General features: G+C 28.6%; 1 protein-coding gene across 3 annotated transcripts in view; it reads left to right on the top strand.

The window, feature by feature from the left end:
- Positions 1-25,055, top strand: part of LOC129913453 (uncharacterized) — a 711,188-nt gene that overhangs the window by 226,758 nt on the left and 459,375 nt on the right. Inside the window, exon 1 of one of the 3 annotated variants that reach the window (XM_055992143.1) lies at positions 18,386-20,235. The exons of the other annotated variants lie outside the window; for them this stretch is intronic. Coding sequence (XP_055848118.1) covers positions 20,154-20,235 — 82 coding nt within the window. The 5' untranslated portion in view covers positions 18,386-20,153. Of the gene's footprint in view, positions 1-18,385; positions 20,236-25,055 lie in introns of those variants that run through there. 3 annotated transcript variants of the gene reach the window in all.

Consider the following 25,055-nt stretch of genomic DNA (forward strand, 5'->3'; position numbering starts at 1 on the left):
AGGTAGTTTTAAACAAAAAGAATTCAATCCCATAATAAATAATAAAAGTGATCAACAATATTAAATTGATTAAATTAACTGGTGTGATAAGTGAACTTGAATATAAAAAAAAATAATAACGTAAAAAAAAAATATAAAAAATAATAATAAAAAAATAAAATAAAAATAGATAATAAATAAAAAATTATCTAAATACAAAAGGCAATACGAAACAAAAAGAAAAACGTGCAAAGTGAACAAAAATAGTAATACAAAATTAAAAAAGGGTTTTGTGTAAAATTAAAATATATTCAGTGCAGATAAACAGGAAATATAAAATTGTGAAGTATATTATAAAAAAAAAAAAAACAAAACAAATATGAAAAATGATGCCGAATAGAGAACAACAACAACAACAACAACAACAACAACGAAGAGCTCTCATTGAAAGAGTTAATAAAATTAAAAAAGTGTTTAAAGATCATGAAGACGACGTAAAAAATAACAACGTCTAAAAAGTAAAAAAAAAAAATAATAATAATAAATACACCATTTTAAATAAAATATACATATATACAAATAAGAATATTTAAGAAAAATATTTAATGTACCTATTCAGTGAAGTCAAGCTAAACAAAAAAAAGTGGCAGTAAAAACAGTGAAGAATAAAAAAGAAGAAAACAGTGAAAGAAAGAGAGAGAAAGATAATACAAAATTATTATTATTATTATTCTACATATAGTGAAACAAGGACAGGAAAAAAACTCAGTACTGAAGAAACCAGAGTGGAATAAACACCTGCAGCAGAAGTATAAAAATCTATTTATTGTAAGTTGTTTATATTAAATAAAATAGATATAAGGAAAAATTATATTATTAAAGAAAAATTATATATATTATAAAAAAAGGTTAAATAATTTTGAAGAAAAAGAAAAGAAAGAAACATTAAAGAAAATTTTAAAACGATTATAAAATTAACATACTGGACGAACTACTCGACCAATTTCTAAAACTTAAAATTCACAACAAATCAAACACCAAAATGCCAGACGAAATTGAAAATGTAGTCGCTCGACTAATACAAGCAAATACTGCTACCCTTCAAGCAGAAATTTTGACATTAAAAAACACACTTCAAACTTTAACAAATTCAAACGTAGTGACTGAATATAAGACTCAAACAATTGACGACAACATAACATGTACGGAATGTTTAGACGTAATAAAATCATTACCTGAGTTTTCAGGAATAAATATTAACTCATACGTTAGCTGGCGCGAAGCAGCTAACAATTCAATTTCCCTTTATACAAAAGGCAGTCGTAGATACTTTGCTGCCCTGACAATTTTACGTAACAAAATTACGCACAGTGCAAATGACGTACTAACCAACCATGGTACAGTACTTAATTACGATGCGATAATCGCTAGACTCGACTTTGCTTACGCAGATAAGCGCCCTGCTCACATCATAGAGCAAGAATTAAGCATCCTTCGACAAGGAAGCATGACTATTATTGACTTTTACAATGAGGTAAATAAGAAGTTAACTCTTCTTATAAATAAAACAATAATGACTCACGGTACAGAGTCTTCTTTGACAAAGGAATTAAATTTGGCTAATCGTAGAAATGCCCTTAGAATATTTATAACTGGACTAAATGCTCCACTTTCGAACATATTGTTTTCCCTATCTCCGGATGATTTACCTAGTGCTTTAGCGAAAGCACAAGAATTAGAATCTAATAACATGAGAGCAAACTTCGCTTTGCAATTCGATCGTGCAAATTCAGCACATAATCATAATAAACAACATATCAGGCATAATAATAACAATTTGAGATTTCCTACACGGAATAATAATCAACAACCAAAATTTAATAATCCCGAACCAATGGAACTTGGAAGTTCTGCCCATAGGCCAATAACTTGGCACGATCAACGAAGATTCGAAAATCAAAAAAGAAATTATAACCCCTTCAATCAAAATCACGGAAATAATAATTTCCAAAATAATGCCAACCAGCCCAGATGGCAAAAACCGACGTACAATACGTATAACAACCCCCAAAGGCCAGTATTTAAAAGAGAACGTGAAAATAGTTTGCAACAAAGTTTACAAAAACCTCCCCAAAAAATGGAGAGAGTAAATAATATAAATGAGGAAGCTTTTTTAGATCAACGCCAGGACTACCCTTCCTTTACAGAAATGGTCCTCTCGGAAGAAAATTAAAAATCTTAATTGATACTGGAGCTACAAGTTGCTATTGTAGTCCAAATGTTTTAAAGTTTAAAGAAAAATTAATTATAAATAAAAGAGTGAAAACAATAAATGGTTATACTATAATAACACATTATTATAACGCCCTTATCTTTGACAGATATGTTAGGTTTTATGAAATAAATAACTTAGAAGCAGATTTATTAATAGGCTGCAATTTATTAAAAAATGCAGAAGTGAAAATAGATTTTGAGAAAAGAATCTTAGAATATAATGGTAAATGTGAAAAAATTTACATTCCTAAAGAAGAATGTAATTATTCATTAAAGAATAATAATTTAAGAGATACAAACTCTGGAACAAACCAGAACGATATTGATTACTTGAGAAATAAAGTAAAACATAAAATAGAGTCAATGCACTCAACCATTAATCTAAATGCTTTATTTAGAACAGATGTTAAAGCGGAAATTCGAACAATTGTTGAAACTCCTATATGGAGTAAACAATATCCATACCCTCTGTCCGTTAACACGTTTGTTAACAATGAAATAAAAAACTTATTAGAAAAAGGAATTATAAGACCAAGCAAGAGTCCTTATAATTCACCTATATGGGTTGTATCAAAGAAAGGTATCAATGAGAATGGTACACCTAAGCTTCGAATGGTTATAGATTACAAAAAAATTAATGAGAAAACCATATCAGATAAGTATCCCATACCGGATACAAATGTTATTTTATCAAATTTAGGGAAATCTAAATATTTCTCAACAATAGATTTAGAATCAGGTTTTCATCAAATTCAAATGCATGAAAAAGATACAGAGAAAACTGCATTTTCTGTAAATAATGGTAAATACGAATTTTTACGAATGCCCTTCGGCTTGAAAAATGCACCAAGCATATTTCAACGGGCAATGGATGATATTTTGAGAAAATACATAGGTAAATTCTGTCATGTATATATCGATGACATAATCGTTTACTCAAACAATAAAGATGAACACACAGAACATCTTAATAAAGTGATAGAAACATTAAAAGAAGCTAATATGAAGATTTCATTGGAGAAATCACAATTTTATAAAGAAGAAGTAGAATTTTTAGGGTATATTGTAGGACAAAACTGTATTAAAACAGATCCAAAAAAAATACAAACAATCTCAAGTTTCCCCATTCCAACAACATTAAGACAGCTAAGAAGTTTCTTAGGAATGACCGGATATTACCGGAAGTTTATTCAAAATTACGCATCAATTGCGAAACCGTTAACAAAACATTTAGGCGGAGAAAACGGTACAATATCCCAGTATATGTCTAAAAAAACAATAATACGATTAGATCAAGACGGCATTGAAGCTTGCCAAAAACTTAAAGATTTATTAATAAATGTAGTAGAATTATCGCAACCAGACTTTAATAAAAAATTTATTTTAACTACTGACGCATCAAATGACGCTGTAGGCGGTGTATTATCACAGGATGGTAAACCCATCATTTTTATATCAAAAAAATTAGATAAAACAGAAAGAAATTATGCAACCAATGAAAAAGAATTATATGCCATAGTGTATGCACTCAAAAATCTACGAAATTACCTTTACGGTGTGTCTGATCTAGAAATTCACACAGATCATCAACCTTTAACCTTTGCAGTTTCTACACGAAACCCGAATGCAAAATTGAAAAGATGGCATAATTTTATTGAAGAATACGCTCCAAAAATAGTTTATAAACCAGGTACTACAAATGTAGTTGCGGATGCCCTATCCAGGCAAAATTTAAACAATATCACTGATGATTCATCAACAGATGCAACTCAGCATTCTGCTGAAAGTAGCGATAACGAAGATATAAAAGAAACTTCGAGACCATTAAATCAATTTAAACAGCAAATCTTACTAAGCAAAAATTCATTTACAATACATGAACAAGTTAAAAACTTTGGAAGGACTAGACATATAATAGAATACGATACATTAGAAAATCTAAAAACGATCTTGAAAGAATTCATTCAACCAGGAGTAGTAGCGATCTACTGCACACCAGAAGACTTATACGAAATAAAGAAAAATGGTAAAAGAAACATTTAACAATCAATTTTTATACACAAAAATATTTCCTAATGACATAATAAATAAAGACGATCAAGCGATGATAATCGAACAGACACATAACAGAGCTCATAGAAATCATAGAGAAAATATAAAACAAATTTACAGTTCATACTACTGGCCACAAATGAAAAAACAGTTAAAAGAATTTGTCAGAAATTGCGAGATATGTAATAAAAACAAATATGACAGGCATCCACAAAAAATACAAATTGGAGAGGCTCCAATTCCGAAGAAAGAGGGGGAACACTTACATATAGATATATTTTTTGCACAAAATTTCAAATTTATAACATGTATAGATTCATACTCTAAATTTTTATTCATTAAAAGTATTGAAGATAAAACAAAATTAGATGAAAAGGTATTAGAATTACTTCAAGCTTTCCCTGAAGCAAAACATATAACAGTTGACAATGAACCAGGTTTCTCCACACTTCAATTCAAGACACTAATGCAAAGATTAGGAATAATTATTTATTATTGTGATCCACATCACAGTACTACAAATGGACAAGTTGAAAGAGTTCATTCGACTTTAATTGAAATAGCTAGATGCCTTAAAGAAGAATTCAGTTTGATAAGTGACTTAGAGTCAATATTTAGAGCTGCTCAACAGTACAATAAAACAATACATTCAGTGACGAATGAAAAACCTTACGAAATATTTTACAACAAAAAAACACATGATGACATACCTATAAGACTTTCAGAAGCACAAGGGAAAATGCTTCAGACACATAATAAAAAAAGAAATACTAAAGAGTACAAACCGAATCAAATCATTTATGAAAAAATTGCAGGATGTAGAAATAAGCTTCTACCTAGATATAAAAAACAAAAAATTAAAGAAGACTTAGGCAGGAATGTAGTTATACATAAGAAAAATAGAATTATACATAAGGACAATATTAAAACATAAAAACATTCTTTTACAGAAAATGAACATCTTAATTGCACTAACGACAATTACGATTGTATCATCAGAAGTTATTGATTATACTCGAGAAGACTACGTACTTATTAAAAATGGAAACGCAGGAATTTACGAGACTTATGGAGACATTTTTCATTTGACAAATGTAACTTACTATAAGACACTATTAGAAATCAATAGAAATATATTAAACGCAAAAGCAGAGTACAAAAACATACAATCTTATAATTCTTCCGTTTATGTCAAAATGAATGAAGACGTAGACATCGATCTTATTGAAATGCTATTAAGCCAGCTAGAAATAAAAAATGTAAGGAAAAGGAGAGGTATAAATGAACTAGGAACAATATGGAAGTTTATTGCTGGAACACCAGACCATGATGATCATTTATTTGTAACAAATAAATTATCTGAATTAATTGACAATAACAATAAACAATTCATTATAAATTCTGAATTATTTAAAATAATTGACGATTTAAAGAAAACAATTTCGGTAACTCAAAACGACTCAAAATCTAGAATTGCTAAGCAAATAAATAAATTCATTATAACTGAACTACAAAATACGATTCAGACAATTACATTAGCTAAAGCTAAAATATTAAATACAGGCATTTTGAACCTAAAAGACATCCGACAAATAATTAATCACGAACATGAAACCATAACATTAACTGACCTAATGGACATATCAAAATTCAAAATATTGCAAAATAAAGATGCAATTGTTATTTATATAAAATATCCAATAATAAAAAAGAATTGTGAATTATATGAAACGAGAGCAATAAGTCAAAAAGATGGTAAACTAAAAATCGATAAAGAAATAATTAAGTGTAACAGTACATATTTAAATGTTGAAAATTGTAAGTTAGAACTAAGAAATACATACCTATTGTAAATCATCTTTGAAAAAATCTTGCCTATCTAAAATTTTGAATAAAGAAAATGGAGAATGTATCAAAATAAAAGAAAAGAATAAGAATATTGAATTGATAAAAGATGGTGCTATTTTGTTGTCAGGCAACCATACAGTAGATAACAACTCTATAGATGGAGTTTACTTAATAATTTTTGAAAATGAAACTATAATTGATAATATAACCTATGAAAATCCATCTTCTAAAATATGGAATTATATAAGAACAACCCATGTTAACAATTTTGTAATAACAAAATATATAGACTCAGATAATGAAGATTTGAAATTTAAAAACATAAATTTAATGTCTAAAATAACGAAACATTTTGAAAATCATTCAATTTCCATTGTCCTATTGGTATTAATCATTATTTTAACATATATTATTTTATCTAAGTATATTAAAGAGTTATGTAACAAACAATTAAATGTAAAGCAAAACCAAGAGGAAATAATGTTCAATAATATAAACAAAAAAATTAATTTTCTCACGAAACAATTAGAAGAAGAAGCGGGACGTTCTTCTTGAAGAAAGAGGGGAGTTAACACACTCTATTTACATTTAAGCAACCATTGAAAATAATGTCAAATTAATCATATTTAAGCTACATCAATCAGCCTACTAAATTGTATACAAATATTATATTACTCCAGCATCCGGAATATTGCAACTGATACCCCTGAGATGCAGTGCTCCAGAAGATGACATCACCTTCTGGATATCGATCAATCAGTTAGATATAAGTTAATTCAATAAATGTATTTCAGTCTTTGGTTGAGTCTTAAGTTTGATATTGTACTCGAAAGAGTCTTAAGTTGGAAGTAAAGAGTTTAAGTTATAAGCAACCCTTGTCTGGGTTATTATTTAAATAAAGTATATTTTTTAAAAAACACTTAATGTATTCGTTGAATTAATTTGCATGAATAAAAGTTAGTCTCCCATCAGAACTTTCAAACGTCAATGTCTAAGTCAATTTTATTTGAACAAAAATAAGCTAGATTGCATGTCAAAATATAATGAAGTTTTTATTAACAATAACGAATATCTAACTGTTTGTTGTTCTCTAAGTCTATCCATTATACTTACTTCCCCGAAATTCTTCAATGAAAAAGCCAAACTGATTCTATCTATATGTTTTTCCATGAAAAAAAAAAAATTAGTTTCTATAATAACACACGCTAATAAGTTTTTCTTAGAAATGTTCATTCATTAAACAAATAAGTTAGTTTTCCGAGAAAAAATCTTGGAATCTATTATACAGGGTGTCCCACAGTCACCGCCCCAAATGAAAACCATGGATTTCTGAGGTCATTTTAAGTCGAAAAACTCAAGAGATAATTTACTCGTTTTCGTCCCGTTTTCGAGTTATGACGGTTTTTATGATTTTTGTTCTCTTTTCCTTTAACTGGCTATATTTTGCCAAACTACATCTGATTCGAAGGATTTTTTTTACAATCAATCAATTTATTACAGTTTTTGTTTCTTTCAAATTTTTTTTTTCTGCTGACAACCGTTTCTCCGCTATTTTGTATCAAAAACAATTTTCTTCGTTTTTTGTTTTTTACACTTTCATATCATTTAAGTCAAAAAAACACGTAAATGAGTATTAATTTTTTTCATTTCACTTTTTCGCTATTAAAGCCCAGTTTATTTTCTTAAAAAAAAAATAAGTTTTTTTAATTCACTCTGTTTGTTTATTTTTTTTAATTACTTTCAGTAGTCTTTTTTCTGAAAAAAACTTATTTTTTTTAAGAAAATAAACTGGGCTTTAATAATATGTGCAAAAAATTAATACTCATTCACGTGTTTTTTTGACTTAAATGATATGAAAATGTAAAAAACAACTTAAAAAACGAAGAAAATTGGATTTGATACAAAATAGCGGAGAAACGGTTGTCCGTAGAAAAAAAGTTTTGAGACAAACTAAAACTGTAATAAATTCTTGATTGGTTGTAAAAAAATCTTTCGAATTAGATGTAGTTTGGCAAAGATATAGCCAGTTAAAGGAAAAGAGAACAAAAAACATAAAAACCGCCATAACTCGAAAACGGGACGAAAACGAGAAAATTACCTCTTAAGTTTTTCGACTTAAAATGACCTCAGAAATTCATGGTTTTCATTTGGGGCGTTGACTGTGGGACACCCTGTATATATTAAAGTTTGGTTTTGTGTACGTTCGCTAACCGGCTACACAGACTGACTCATTTTCTTAATTTTTTTTTCGAAATCAAAGAGGCATAAGAGGAGAAGGTTTAAGGCAAAAAAAATTCAAGATTTTATAGGGTAAATAGGGGTAACACGACATTGAAAAAAGAGGCTATTTTCTAAACGGTAAGTCGTAAAGAGTTGACTTTTTTTTTAAAAGATAGACAAATTTATTCAATAGTTAAAAAAGGTATTGAAAAAATTCAAAAAAATTTCAAAACCAAGTTGTGAGGGTTTTTTTGCAGTCATAGACCTTCGACAAAAGACTAATTAGAGGTACGCAAAATTTTGCACAGAAATTTAAGTTATTCCATGAGAAAGATATTTAAAAAAAAAATTAGGGGTCTAAAACGGATTTTTTTCATAGGCCCTGTATTTTGAAATAAAAATTTTTGAAAAACAACCTAATTTTTAGGGACATTTTTGAGTAGTCTTTTATTTTTTTGGAATTTTTAAAAGTCTGCAAAAAATCTCAAATTTATAGGAAATATAGGTTTTAATCATGCGCATGCAAACTTTTGAATTTTTTAATCGATTTTTGACCGAATAACGGGAAAAACAATTTTTTTTGTCCCAAGTTTTTTGGCCGTTTTTAACAGTTTTTTATTTTTATCTTTTTTTCTTCAGTAGACAAATGAATGAAATTTACAGTGTAGATAGATAATAGGCAAGACTATATTTGTACAAAGTTTCAATTAATTTTGTAATGACAAATTTGAAATATCGGTAAAATAAAACTCTATTTTTCAACACGTTACATCTTTTGATCTGGAGCTTACAAAAATTTGATTTATCTTTATTGATAATATTACCTTTCATTTGATATATCACACGGGATCGGGTCAAAATTCTGGCTTCAAAATTCTGCTTTTCAAAATTCTGCCTTTTTAACGAAAATTCTGTTTTTCAAAATTCTGCTTTTTTTGTATTCTGCTTTTCAAAATTCTGCTTTTTAAAATTCTGCTTTTCAAAATTCTGCCTTTTTAACGAAAATTCTGTTTTTCAAAATTCTGCTTTTTTTGTATTCTGCTTTTCAAAATTCTGCTTTTTAAAATTCTGCTTTTCAAAATTCTGCCAGCATTATAATTGAACGAAAAAATTCTGCCAATTCTGTTTTTTTTTTTTGCATATGCGCTGACTAAAGAAAAATACACCTCATTAATGTAATTCAACATTGGTACTTTCCTAAATTTTTTTGTTTAAGTGTCGCAAATATTTTTTAAAATGCATAGACTGACTTTCTTTCAAATAAAATCTATGTTTAACTTATTGGAACCGATGTTGTTTGATACAAAATGTTCCTTTTCTTATTCAAATTTTTAATATTCATCTTTATTTGATAAATTAAAAAAATTTTAATTATTTTCGGAAACCTTTTCTTAATATTTTCAAATTTATTTATTTATAAAACAAAAATTAGTTTGCTTTCAAAGAATGACAAATTATGAAGGTAAGTAATCAAATAAGCAGAACATTTTTCAAGAAGATGATTTTACAAATTTTTGCAAAAAATTAAAAAAGGGTTTGGAAAATGTTAAAAAGCGCGCGCTTTTTAACATTTTTCAAACCCTTTTTTAATTTTTTGCAGAATTTTGAAAAGCAGAATTTTGAAAAACAGAATTTTGAAAAACAGAATTTTGAAAAGCAGAATTTTGAAAGCAGAATTTTGTAAAGCAGAATTTTGAAAGCAGAATTTTGACAAAAGAATTTTGACCCCGGCAGAATTTTGACCCCAACCCATATCACACATAACGCTACATTAACTACAAGCTTTGCAATGGTAAATTAAAAAACTTAAAAAACGTTTTTAACATAGGCCACTTTTTTTTAAATTTTAAAAGTGAATATTTTTAAATTAATTGGACGAACTTTTCAAGTTTTGATTTCCTTTTTGTATTGGGAATTATGACAAATTACAAAGTCGAAAATAGAAATAAATACAAGAAATGGCGGAACGAAGTCCGCCGGGTCAGCTAGTTACATAATAATATTTTTTTCGGTTTTAAATGCCGAAAGTGATATTTTTTAGGAGAAACATTTATCAACAATATCGGATATTTTGTTTGAAATCAGTTAAGGTATAATCTTTTCAAAAACTAATTTTACCCACAAAATTATTCGAAATTTCTTGAAAATTTGAATGCGCAAAACTTATCATTTTAAATAATAAGAAATATATATATTTATTTTTCCGTTTTCCCCTTTTTTTTTGAGAAAAATGAAACGAAATACAGCATTTAAAAATACAGCAGAAAATAGTTAAAGTAGGTACTTCAAATAAATTAGACGAATTATCACGAATGAAATTTAATTTTTGATAAATAGATGCATCATTTACAGCATCAATAAATACATCTTATTAAAAAAGTAAGGCCAAGAAGCTTTGTGTCACCGGATCGCCTGAAGAAATTGATTTTCAAACATTTGCTAAATTATACTTCCAAACAAATAATTGCAACTGAAAAGCACACAGAGAGAAAATAACGCAGAGATAACATTACTTACTTCTAGTATATTTAACTCAATTTCAGGTAATCCCTGGCGATATTATTTCTTCCTGGTAGGCTTTAAATAACAATTCTAGTTTCAGTGAGCCTTTTTGAAGTTATACTTCTTTTCCGCCTTTTGTACAGAGTAAAAACTTACTTTTCGGAAAGAATGTCATACTGTTAACTAGTAGCACCATCTAGTTTTCATAATAATAATATTGTAAAACAGTTTTGTTTGTTTTGGTTTGAACCTAATAAGTAAATTTTCTGTGAGTGAGAAGTAGGTATAACTTCAATAGCGTTAACATGAATAACACACAGATTTTTATAAAAAAAATAAGTTCAAATTTAAATCCCGTCTACTCCAAAATTATCCTCTAAAACAGTATAAAAAAAGAAAATTCTCTCTTCTAAAACAATTGTTATGTGATGTTCAGTCGATAGCAAAATTTTGGATTCAAGACTGTATACAATTATAAAGAGTCTAAAAGTCGTCACTGGAGTAGACTACACCACTTTCGCTTTAGATATAGTAAACACTATAGTTTGTACGTTTTAGTTATAATAGGAAGATGGTTCACCCAGTCTCTAACTTTGTACTTTTATTTAGGTCAAGTTAATTACATTAAGTCTTGACAAAACAGGTATAACTTAATTTGAGTAGCAATGTTCACACAAACTCGCGGTGATATAAAGAGAAGAAAAAGACACGAGTTCATTTTAAGTAATTAATTTCGGTGTACCTTTACTTCTTGATAGCAATTCAAGTTCTTCGAATGTTTTTTATAAAAGTTCTCATTTTAAAGTTAGGTTTCTTCTGAATAAAAAAAAAAAAAAATAAATAAACTAATTTTTTCTAATAAAAAATTACCAAATAATCAAATTATTATTATAAACTTCAAAGAAGATTGAAAAATAAAGAAACATATCGATTTTTATGACTTCAAAAAAAAAAAAAAAAGGAAAATTATTTTTATTTTCTTTCTTTAATATTTTTAAAACAGATATTTTTACATCAATCTTAAATTGTACGCCTGAGAGTAATTTAGTTAATATGCCGATGGGAAGTTTTAAAATGAGGGTTGCACGAAATTCATAATTAAACCTTGGCAATGGTTTTTCTTTTCATTGAAGTTATTTGTTTGTTTGTTGTTTTTTTTTTTTTTAAGTTTGATGTTAAGTTTGGAACGTAGGTACACGTTTTTATTTTATTTAATCAAGATTTAAAAGTCCAAAAGGTCCCAAGGGAAAGTTATACAATTAGTCAATTCATAATGTTGAGTAAGAGCAAAACCCATGAAATAAATTATAGCTTAAAAATATTTAAATGCATGAAAGAATAGACCAAACTTGTTTAACTGACGATTGAAAAATCAGGGCTAAATCAAATTTCCAATGTTTTGTGTTTATTTTAAATTAAAAATTTAACAGGTTAACAGGTATAAAAAGCATGGGCGTAGCTAGAGATTTTATCTAGGGTGGGCCAGATGTTATCATCGACCTGAAGCCATAACTATGAGTGTGCAATTTTTTTTACTAGGTCTTAATCAAAAGCAACATTACGATGGTGGAGAATTATTAAGAAAAAGTGGATCTAGGAATTCTGTCCGTGCGATTTTTATAGAATTTTGAAAGTTGTTTTTTTTTTTTTTTTTGTTCTTTTTCTACCTTAATTAGAAAGTGTACCCCCATACAAATTCTTCAAGTTATACCTAATAACTGGAAAACGGCTCTAACGATTTTGATTAAACTTTGCAGGCGTAAAACTGCATTTTTAGTTTTTCTTAAAAAAGTCTAATAACAAAAAAAAAATGATTTAATAAAACTTTGCCCTGAATGTCGGCTCTTCCCCAACATCGACAAAAAAAAAAGAAGCCCTTTAAATCTGTAAACTATCATAAGTGTTAGTTTACAGCAACTCCGTGACACAATCGTGCATTTTATTTACTTTGCTCCTTTAATTGGCAAATAATTCGCCACGCTCTGTTGTTTTTAATAACTTAAAATTAGCAAAAAGTTTATTTTTAATAATATATTCGATCGGTAATGTAATCGGTAACTCATTTTTTTTTTAAATGTGTGTTTTTTGTTCAATGGTATCGTATTTTGTTAATATCTTTCAATATAAAAAGGAATCAACTCCAAATACGCAATATATTTTTGATAGTTACTGGTTTTTCTTTTTATATTGTTTTGTGTAATATGGTATTCCGTTTTTTAAAAGTTTGTTATATCGAAATGCAATTGGATGGAGTTACATCACTTTTATTTTGAGCGACACAAAAGTTGAATTCAGTCGCAATTTATGACAGCGATTGGCTTTAAAAACTGACCTTACCAAGTTTTCAATTTATTTGCTTTATTTTTTTTGTTTAAGGTGCTCTTGAAACTTAAGCCAGAAGTGTAGGTACATATAAAAATAAAAATTTGTAATTAAAAGTTGTTGTATGCGGGTTACTATATGACTCTAAACAAAGCCATATTTTAAATATTTAGCAGAGGATACATTTTTGACATTTGAATGTCTGGTGAATAAAACATTATCTTTAGCTCAATTTAGCTGTGTGAATTTGGATACATTTTTAACGTAGATAAATATTTTTTTTCTGCAAATCGAAAGAAATAATGATTTAAAAAAAAGTATAAATATTAACAATTTACAAACTTCCAACACGCGTTGTCATGTGAATTTTATTTTTGTGTTGCCATTAATGGGTAACTAACAATTTTTTTCATCATCAATAAAATGAAATATATTGAAAAATATAAATTTTTCCTAATATAGGGTAAAACTATACAATACGCCCCACTTTTTTTTAATCTTCAATAAAACAAAAAAAATAAAGGAAATTAATTGTTTTTTTGGTAAATATAAAAAGTATAGTCTTTTTTCTTACTTTTGGCATATTCATATGTACTATAATATGTTAGCATATATTATATATAAATCGTTTAAAAAAAGTTCATGTGGGGCGTTTTGTAACTCATTTGCTGGGTAAAACGCCCCACACCAGTGACAAAACGCCCCTAAGGAAAAAGTAGGTACAAATGTACTAAATTAGAAAAATTAAATTAATTGATTTTGGAATATAGAATTTTGAGATGCTTTGCGGCCGCAAATGTTGCAATCTGGTATGTATACATGGTAAAAAAAAATCGTGCAACGCCATATGGCAAGATATGCGCTGAAAACTAAACTTCTTTAAAAACGGTCCTGTAATAATTTTCGTTTTTGACCATAATGGCCGCAGTGTCGTCTTTTTGTAATTTAATGCAATTCTTAAGCATATAGCAAATAAAAAAAATGTTAATGAGTATTTTACTTCATAATTTACTGGGGCGTATTACACTTACTGTACTAGGGCGTTTTGTAAATTTCGAAGTGCAATACGCGCATGCAAAAATATAGCAATCCAAACTGATTTCAAGGAATTGCCAAAAAAGGACTAAGAAGCCCAATTTTTGAACTTTCAAAATATATATATCAATTTGATATGGTCTTTATACTTTTTGAAAAAATGAAATTTTGTCTGCGCTCTCCGCAATATGTTTTGGTCCCAAATTTTTGTTTTGCAGTTTTTTTCTTTTCAGGGCACACAGATTACTACAACTCAATAACACAATTGACGAGCAACTTAAATTAGTTTGAACAGTTTTTGTTTTGTTTGTCTAACAACACCTGTGTGCGTACGAGACTGGTGGGGCGTTTTGTAAACTGGGGCGTATTGTATAGTTTTACCCTACACTCATAATTTTGTACTACTTTTTCAATTTTCTTTCTTTATTTTCAATTTTTGATTAGTTATTGAAAAAAATACTCAAAAAATTCTGCAAAAAATTTATTCTCTGAAAATAAAAATTAAACCGGCTCTTAGAGCAGGATAAATTTTTGACAACTGAAACTATCCTTTCACCTCAAAAGTGTCAAAAATATATTCTCGGCTTAGTATTTAACCCTATTCACACACGGTCTAAGGCCGTGTGTGAATTGTGTTAAATAGTTAACAACGTGTAAAATTTTTGACATTATTGAGGTTAATAAAAAAAATTTCAGCTGTATGGATTATTATTGTTTAGAATTTTGTCTGCCTTTTTCTGCCATGATACTCCTTTTTAATAAGAAAAAAAAAAAAAACAAAATAAAAGCATCTGCACAAAAAATTTAACTCAAATTTAACCAGGTGCCAGAGCCCAATAAAATTTTAACAGCTGAAAATTTTTTATTAAAATCAATAGTGTCAAAAATTTTACATGCTGTTAACTATTTAACACAATTCACACATTGAAAAAGCTAATTATTGAATCCGACCTTTTAGACTGCTCATATAAACGGGGTATTTATACATATCGCTGACTAAGAAAAATATACATAAACACAAGGCTGGTTCAAAAAAATCGAATTTTTTTTTGATTTTATACTCCGATAGATTGCCAGACATCTCTAGAATATACTCACCAAATATGAAATCTTTGTATTAACGGAAAGGTCCTTCGCTTCGCAATTTTCCATTTTTTATATTATCCTTCTACTAAAAAAATCATGTTTTTATAAATCGGCTTTTTAGCAGATTTCTTTACATATTCTTGTAGGAAATTGAACGCTCTACAAAAAAGGCCTTTGACACCATTTTCGTTTATCTAACCGTTTAAAAAGATATTTGACGTCCAAAAATCTTAATTTTGTAAAAAATTAAATTTAATTAAAAAATTAATTAAATTATTAAACATACATACAGCCCTATAATTCTCAGCAAGCGATATTACAAAAAAAAAATGTTAAAGTTAGCTAAAACCAGACTAAAAGTTCCGTAGAACTGTCAGTTTTTTTATGGTGGGCCATTGATTTTCTAGGGTGGGCCTGGCCCACCCAGGACCCCCCCTTCCTACGCGCATGATAAAAAGTTGATAACGATGAATATGAAATAGCGTAAGGGGTACAATGGTTGGCACCCCCGATTTTTGTACCAATTATTGGCACCCTTCATGCATTAAAGCATTTCACAAAAACTACTATGCCCAGGAACAAAAATCATGTTTTTTTCATAATCTGTATTAAATCTCTACAATTCTGCATTTTTATTTAGGTTTATTTCATTCTCAGTTCATTTTAATTAATAAAAATGTAAAGCCGTTCTAAGTTTATGAAAAAAGTGCAAAAAATACAGTGTTCCTGCTAAGGACACTGAATATGGTAATTGTCCGTTTTTGATTATTTTTTGAGTTTTTGGATGAAGATTTATTTATTTTAGCTTAACAATATAATAAATAAAATGTTTTTAATTGTTTTTCTTATATAAAAAATATGTTCAAATTAATTAAAAAGGGGTGTCAATAATTGGTTGGTAATATATAAAGTAGTGGTTTTATTATTGGCAGGGGGGTGCCAATAATGCGTGCTTTGGGACATTAATCGTTGACACTGCCAATAATTGTACCTTTAAGACTGCCAATAATTATACCGTGCATCCGTTATAAGTTTATGTTTGAAAAATGGGGAAAAAAGAGCTCAAAAGGTTTGATAGATTTGCCAAAAACTCGTAACAGACGATTTGTACGTGATTTTCAAGACCCGTTTTTATTTTATTTTAATTTCTCGATCTAAACGGATATCTCCTATAAAAAGTTTTCGAAATATTGCAATTTTCTCGAAAACGGCTGCAACGATTTCGATTAAATTTGGCGTACGAAATGTTTTAAAAAAATTCAAACAAAAAAGCGTGTTTAGTTTTTCACAAAAAAAAAATTGTACAGCTGAAATATGACGTTTCTGTTTTTTGCGAAAATGACATAATTTTTAGTTTAATTTAAACTTAAAAAAAAGATTTAACTTCCGAAAATTTTATCTAAGATAAAGGTATGTGATTTGAAATGCAAGAGCCAGTAGATAGGACCCAGTCATACGTTTTATTTACTCTTTTTTTTTTAATTGCGTTAAATGAAGATTTTTTGTTATATTAAACTGTTTTTAACTAAACTTTGATAAAAACTATCATGAAAAACACTTGTATTTCTTTCAATTTTGAGGGTGCCAATAATTGTAACCTCGGGTGCCAACAATTGTACCTGGATGCAAATGATTGTACCTTTTGGGTAGCTTTTCCTATTTTAATATTTTAAAAATAGTCTTTGTTTTTAAAACATTTTTTTCTAATTACATTCAAGTCAGAAATTCTGTAAACTTTAATTTGACATATAAAACATATTCCTAACTCTTTAAATGCGAGAGTAATTCGCAACTCAAAATGAAAAAAATGCTTAATGGTGCCAACCATTGTACCCGTTACGCTATATGTTAGATTTTTCAAAGTTAAATTTTTAAAAAATATACCTACTTATTTAATCAAAAAGAGTCCTTATTTATGTTTGTTTTTTATCTTACAAAAATCATATTCTTTGGTGCTCTGTTTGACAAAATCATCAATGATTTGAAAAAAAAAAAAAAAAAATAATAATAATAATAAAAAAAAAACAAACAAAAATATAAATAGAAATAGAAACAAAAATCCAAAGAAGCAAAAGGCCAACCATTCATTCTCTCATTCACAGGAATATACATTGGTACATCCGCCATTAAGCATTGCCACAGACAACACAAAAACCATTCTGTTTTAGAGAGTTAATCCTAAAAGTGGGTCATTCTAGTGCTAGAATAACCACTTTGCTCTTTAAAGCAACCCAAACCCACTCCGTCATCTAACTTAAAAAAAGAGAATATTCAAAAACTGACTCAACAAAAAAAAAAACAAAACAAAACAAAACAAAAGAAAAAAAAAATAATAGAGAACAAAATGAGAAAAAAAGAGGCAATGGAGAGAATAAGTTGCTTTCAGCAAAACACAAGACTGAACTGAGACTAGAGGTTGAGCTAACCTAACCTAACATAAAGTTTTGTTGACTATACACTGAATGTCAACCGAATTCCCTTCGCGCTATAAACCCCAAAAAGTCACCTATCCACCGGATGTATGTGTGGGGAATTCTCTCATGTCAACACCAAATATGACACAACAGTTAGTTAGAATTCTCTTAAGAGGTGAATTTCTTACGAACATGCGCATGAATTCCGTTACAGCGGTTAACCTAGACACTGATAACAAGTCCTAGTATACTTAACTTTATACAATCCTGCCCTAGTGAACTAATAAGTGTATCGAGTAGGATGAGAATTGACACTGAAAAAAATTGTGCCACACTGATAAGGATTTTAAGAGAACACCATAAGAGAAAATACTGTCCCTCATTTAAGAGAAATATTACTCTCAACATTCACCAGATGGTAGATTTTTACTACCAAAAATGAGCATTGTATGGTAGAATTCATATCGCTAATGCTCAAATAGTGATAACAGCATCAATTCAGTTTCTTTCATGATGCCGTCGACAGTTATGTGATAGACCTCCGTTTCTGAAAAGAGATAGGTATCAAATCGAAACAATATTCGCGTAACGGTTTTGAAGTTAATTAAAGTAAAACTAAAAAAATATAATATACATAGGTATAACGTAAAATTTGTGTTTATTTTGTGAGTGTGTAATGTTTGGCAAAATTTTAAAATATCCTATCCCCCAAAGTTTGATGGTGGTTAAGTTTGTCTAATTAAAATAAAGCTAATGAAATTTTAGTGAATTAATTAAGAATGGCCAATCTATGTATCTATCTGTAATTGCATTGTTGCATCTGACGACTATAATAATACAAACAACAATGAATTTGGTTGTTTGAACGGTTTGTGCATTATTAATTTCTGATCGTTCGTTGTTGGTTTTGTTGGCGTTGGTGGTGATGGTCTAAATAGTTAAGTGAATGTGGTGCGGTTGAATTTTATTTGAAGTAATTTCCACTTGTGTGGTTGTATTCAAAGCTGTTTTTTTTTTGTTACCTTTCAATCGGATTTCTATGGGTAATTTTAAATGTGGAACAAAAAACTAAAAGTGGCGCCCAACGTGCATTGAATATTGCCCTTAATATAAAGTTTTTATTTGGATTTCCATACAACAACAAAGTATTTTTATGTTTTTTTTTCCTGCATTTAACTGAGAAAAACTGCCATGCATTTTGAGAGTATCCTGTTGTCTGACATTGTTGAAGATAAGCTTACAATTCAAACGGTGTTTAACTGACCTGGGAATTTAATAACTTTTATTTGCCTTATTTTAACAATCTCACTGCTGCAGTGAATCACGTCACGATTGCCCGCTGACAAACAGAGGTAGTGTACCAAAAAAAAAACAAGAGTAAATAAAATCTGCAAAACACAGCATAAAAAGGATATCCCTTGTACGCGTTCCCGAGATCCCTATACTTAATCGCTACAAGTACATAAATTCTTTCGGTATTTAACTATACAACTATATATGTTTGGTCTTAAAAATAGAGGATTACCCGAATATACGTTATAAATGTGTACATACACTGAATGGGGGGCTATCGCGCGAAAGTTTTAAACGGCTGTACACAGTAACTCACCTTCAGTTTCGTTTCGTGACGGTTACCCATATTTTTAGTGGTACTTTTTTTTTTCTTTTTTTTTATATTTTTTTTTTTTCTACTTTCGGGGCCAGTGTCGCGTTGATATATTTCCTCTAGAAATAATTTATCTCTGATTTATGCAGAGTTTATTCAGTGCGAGGTTACTCTGGGTGCTTTTTCGTCGTCCTGGTTGCCGTTCTTGTCGTCGTCGTCCTCGTGGTCTAATCGTGTGGATGTACCCCTTGTGAAATAAGCATTAACGGGAATGCAGTCCCCCAAACACACCGCACCATACCATGTGTATAAAATCGCTTAATTTGTATGTGGCGACAATATAAGCCTGTTATGCAAATATTTGCCGCCTCTCTGGTTTTCACATACAATACATATACTGTATATGTATGTACTTACGTATAGTGAAGTGTGATTATGTTGTGTCACTCAACATCTTCCGGTGACCTTATGGAATGTGTGGTTAAAATTATCGAATCTTCCCATTTGATGTGCGATGCCAATGTGCATTTAATTAAATTCATACCTCATTCGTGTCACGAGCGTTCCTCGTTAATTTCATTACTTACCGTGGTTTTCAGTGAATAACAACAACAACAACAACAACAACAAAACAAAAAGGAAGCAATACATTGTAGGGAAAAAAAAATATCCTTCTTTAAATTACAAAAAGAAAAAGTATCAAATATTCACCAACAAGAGAGTGGAATATTTTTGTTCACTATCATTAGTAACATCATCAACACACACCACTACTTCTGCAAGACATAGCATCATCAGAGCCATCAACAAGGATAATGGATTACGCTTTTTGGATAATTGGAATTCTCTGCACTGCGAGTGCATCAGCTGAGATTATCCTTCGAGTGGACCCGTTGGGTAAAGTTTACTTTATTTTATTTAGTTTCGCTTGAATTTTAATGCTGGGTTTTAATTGTTATTTATATTTTAATTATGTATGTGTAATTCATAGATTTGTATTTTAAGTGGTCGTGGCTAACGTTTGTTCAAGATATTAACGTATCAATTATTTTGTTTTATTTTTGGTGAAAGAGCCTTTTGTGGTATTATCTGCAGACAACACACCTAGACCATTAATTTCAATTTAACTTGTTTTTTTTTTTTTAATTGTTTTAATTTAATCAATTTATGATGTGGATACCACCAATACTAGGTAACCTATAGGTATGCATAAAATTAATAAATAATTTATGGAAGGAAAAATAATAATTTTCAATCAGTAGATATTAATTTTCATTTAAGCACGTTCCATTTGGAAAAGCTTGATGGGATGTGTAAATGATGTGTATGATGATGATGATAATGATGATGATGATGGTTCGTGATGTTTTGTAAATTAAGTTAAGGAAACAGGAGAAACAATAATTTCATTAAAAATATTCAAATTATTACATTTGGAAAGAAAAAAAAAAGAAAAAAAGGTAATAGATTATACACAAAAAAAAAAATAAAGGGTAAAGCTATTGCCACTGGCTTTTGAATAGGATCAGTTTATGAGAAAGAATAAACACAAAAATATAAAAAAAGGTTAAAAAGGATCAAAAAGAACTCAGGTGTGCAAGTGGGTGTGTAATTAAGTGGAAAAGGAAACTTTTCATAAGAATTAAATATTGCTTCAAAAAAAAGAATTAAAAATTATGTATATCTTAAGAAAAAAAAAAAAAAACCTTGATAGTATCCTTTTGTCTGAGATTGTCCGAATGAACACTCCGTATCGTTTGATGATATAGATTTTTTTCTTTGAATTTCTTTGTTATTTTGGAATTGTTGGAATTTACCATAGAAATTATTTCTGCCCAGCAAATCTAGAATATTTATGTATGTAAGTTGGAATGTGGATATGGTTTTCTGCTTAATGTAGATTATATTGAAATAGGTATTTGTTCCTTATAAGCACCTACATCATTGTTATGGAATGCATCCTAAAAATGTTAAAATTCATGGAAAATGGTTAGATTAGAATAGATTATGTAATGCTTCAAATGTTACCTTCTAGGTCTGCATTTCAAAAAGTTTAAATATCGTAAAGGATTAAGATTAAATTAATAGTTTTAATTTTTTAATCTTTCCCAAATTTTATATAAATTTTTTGTAAAGAACTAATCTTAACATTGATTTTAATATCGTAGGAAATCTATACATGTGTGAATAATATAAATATCATGTAAATAAAAATGATAATATTTTTTTGAAGTGGTTTGCAGTGATTTGGAAGAAAAAGACTTTTATTATAGGTATTGGAGATGTTTTTATTCTAAATATTTGTGGAATGACCGTGCATCGGTCGCAAGCAGGTATAAGTGTTAGTTGTTAGAAAGAAGGATTATAAAGTTATTTCGACTTGCATGAAAAAAAAAAAAAAAAAAAAACAAACAAACGGAATTAAAAACTGTAACGAATACGAAAATTTATGATATTATGAGATTTTGATTGTCAATTTTTTTTAAGAAAGATACAAGATTAGAAATTCTCTATTAATGGTCAAATCTCATTTTCTGCAGCTGTAATAAATTGGCCCAAAAAAGTGCCAAATTTTCTATAAGTTTTCCAAACGGTAGTCTTCATTAGTAAATTTTTGAACGCCCTCCTACTTTATTTGACCACATCTAGAAGTATTTTATTTTTGATTCATGAGAAATAAAATTTTTTTAAAACGTCATTTTTTTCCAAAAATATTTTCAATCATAAAAATTTCTTTAAATTTCTTTAACAAAATCAAAAATAAAAATATTTTTAGGGATTAGTAAAAAAGTTAAGAGCGGCCAATGATTTATAAATGTAGGCCTATTGAATACGGTGATAAAATTTGAAAAATGTTCAAAATAACCCGAAAAATGTCAAAATAACCCGTGGCGCGATGGTTAGTGCGATGGACTATGTCGCCAACAGCCTGGGTTCGATTTCCAGCCTCCCACACCTACAATTAAAAATATACCTAGAAAAAAAAATAATTTTTTTCATCCGAAGAAATGACTGAAATTCTCGGGCGACACTACTTAATCTCTATACCAAAAACAAATAGCTTCTTCTTTTTCCGACATTGGTTTACTTTTGTTCTCAATTTTGACGTTTTTCAAATAAAAACAACCAACTGCTTTCTAATTACGAGTTACATTTGCAAAAATATAGATCCGATGGCATCTAACCCTATTTACCTAGTAATTATAGGCATACTTGTAATTAGTTTACAAATATTTGTTTGTATTCTAACAAGCAAGAAATAGCATTAATTTTAAAATTTGTAGTCACCCGTCGAAAGAAATTTTATATTAACTTTTTGAGTTTTCTATAAAAAAAAAAATGTTACGCATACACCACAGTGACCCGAAAATAATTCGATTTAACATTTTAATGCCTAAACAAAATATATGTTTTATTTTTGTTTGGTTTATAGTTCAAATGAATGAAAGCAAAATTGTTTTGTTTTATATTTAACCATTAAATTTTCTATTGTTTAACATTTCTGCTTAAGTTATTTAACATTTCTGCTTAAGTTATCTCCCCACATTTTTCTAAAGAAACTTATAAAACATTTTTTAGATTGCAAAATTTGATAAATATGCGTTTGATTTGCGATAAATATAAAATGTAATAGGTTTTATTCAGAAAAGATATTATGTGATTTGAATAAAATAGAACATTGTATACCTTTCTTTCTCAGATTCATATTGTATTGAATTGATGTATTTAGATTAAAAAAAATCAGTTTATTTGACCTTAAGTCCCAATTAATTCACATTACCTACCTTTAAATTTAAAGTCGTCAATCAAATCGCATACAAAATTTAACAATTTCCTGTTTTCATTGCCAACTTTAAATTTAACAGTTCTTTTGTGCTTCTTAAAAAAAATCAAATTACACGGTGTAACACTCAAAATATACGCGGGCGGAGACCTATCACGTTTTGTAGAGCTAGAAAAAAATACAAACTGCTCCTCCCACCTAAACGGGGTGAGTTAGACCCCCCTTCCAAAGAAGAAAATGTTTGTATTGAACTCCTCTACAAAAACTCGTTATCAAATCCTGGTCCCAAAGTTATCCTACTACGTGCCAAAACAACATTTTTGTTCTATACCTAAAATTTCGAATTTCTGCATCTGGGTTGAAATCGTAAAATTTTTTTTTCTAGCCCAATTTAAAACTAAATTTAAAAAACACCTCGTTTGATTTGGAGTTAAATATTATTTTAGAATATATTTTTAAAACAGCATGTTGTTTTACTTTACTTTAATTTGATGTCGAAGTTGGGTAAATGACGAAAAAAATGGAATTTTTGAACTTTGACAGCTTATAAATTCTAGATGAGTTACATGTTTTATACATTGTTGAAAAGGTATATTTATCTCTTTATTTATCTCCTATCAAAAACTGTAAAAAAATGGGTAAATTTGACAAAGCTAGATTTTTTTCAATGGGTGAAGGTCAAATAAACCGTTTTTTGCCCCTAACTCCAGATTTTGGGGGTGTTCGGGACTTTTTAAATACAGTTTCGTAATCAGTGCGACTAGCTCTACAAAACGTGATAGGTCTCCGACCGCGTATATTTTAAAACCTCATTTTTGTAACACCGTGTTATTTTACATAATAAGACCCTGAATATTCGAAATCCAATGGATAGACTTATACTCTTGAAAAAGCTTTTTCTGTTTACTGTCTTGTCAACTTCAATTGAAATCTATTCAAAAGCATAGTCGATACGTATAGGTACATTTGAATAATCTCAAGAAATTTGTTTTATAAATATTAAAAATTCAAAGTTTTGGTTAAATAATAATTTAATTTAGGAAAAGAAGTTATTTCGATAAATGTTCATTTTCTTAAACCCATTTGTAATGAATTCACATAAATTATTTTTAATTATAAGAGATTAAGAGATATTGCTGCTATTTTTCCTGGAATAAAGTTTCTTCATTCTTTGAAAAGCATCCTGATAAAATTCAGCGAGGCGACGCAAACTTAAAATAATATAATTTACGTACTTCAATTCATTTATTTTACTTATTTTCAACGGAGAAATATTTAAAAATTTATAGTGAGAATGTTGCAAAGGATTCAAAATAAAATTATCTTAAGTCTGTGGAGAAACTATTTCAAAACAAAATGGAAATTATTTTATCGAATCACTTTCGAAATAATTATATTTTTGTGTTACAAGGTTTGTTTTTTTTTTTTTTTCAAATTTAACCAGATCTTTTTTGTTTTTCGACTTAATTTATGCGTTCGACCTCAATCAAATAGCTGTGACTGTTTTTTTTTTTTTTGTGTATGTGTGGTATAGTATACATACATCAATGTACAAAGCTAAGAAAAGTACAGTCTTTATCTTTTGAATAATTATTCCGGAAAGGACTGAAAGGATGAAAATAAATTTTTATTCAAGAAATCAAAATGTAAGATGATTCACAGCATATTTCTTATCGATTATAGGGATGGAAAAGGGTTATTCTTTTTTTTTTCTAGAGTAAAAAAAGGGAAAACTTTTAATAGTGTTAAATAAATGTTTAGACATTTCTAAAGAAAACTGGACAAAGTTATGTGTATGTTCTTAAAACTTTCAAAGCATATGTGTAGAAAAAAAGTTGTTCAGGCATTTATGTTGAAACAGAATTTCAACTAAACGAAGAAGTTATTGTCGAACGGTTTTTTTTTCTCTTTTAAATTAAAGAGTAAAATTAAA

The sequence above is a fragment of the Episyrphus balteatus genome, chromosome 3 (genome assembly GCF_945859705.1).
Source record: "Episyrphus balteatus chromosome 3, idEpiBalt1.1, whole genome shotgun sequence".
NCBI classification, from domain to species: domain Eukaryota; kingdom Metazoa; phylum Arthropoda; class Insecta; order Diptera; family Syrphidae; genus Episyrphus; species Episyrphus balteatus.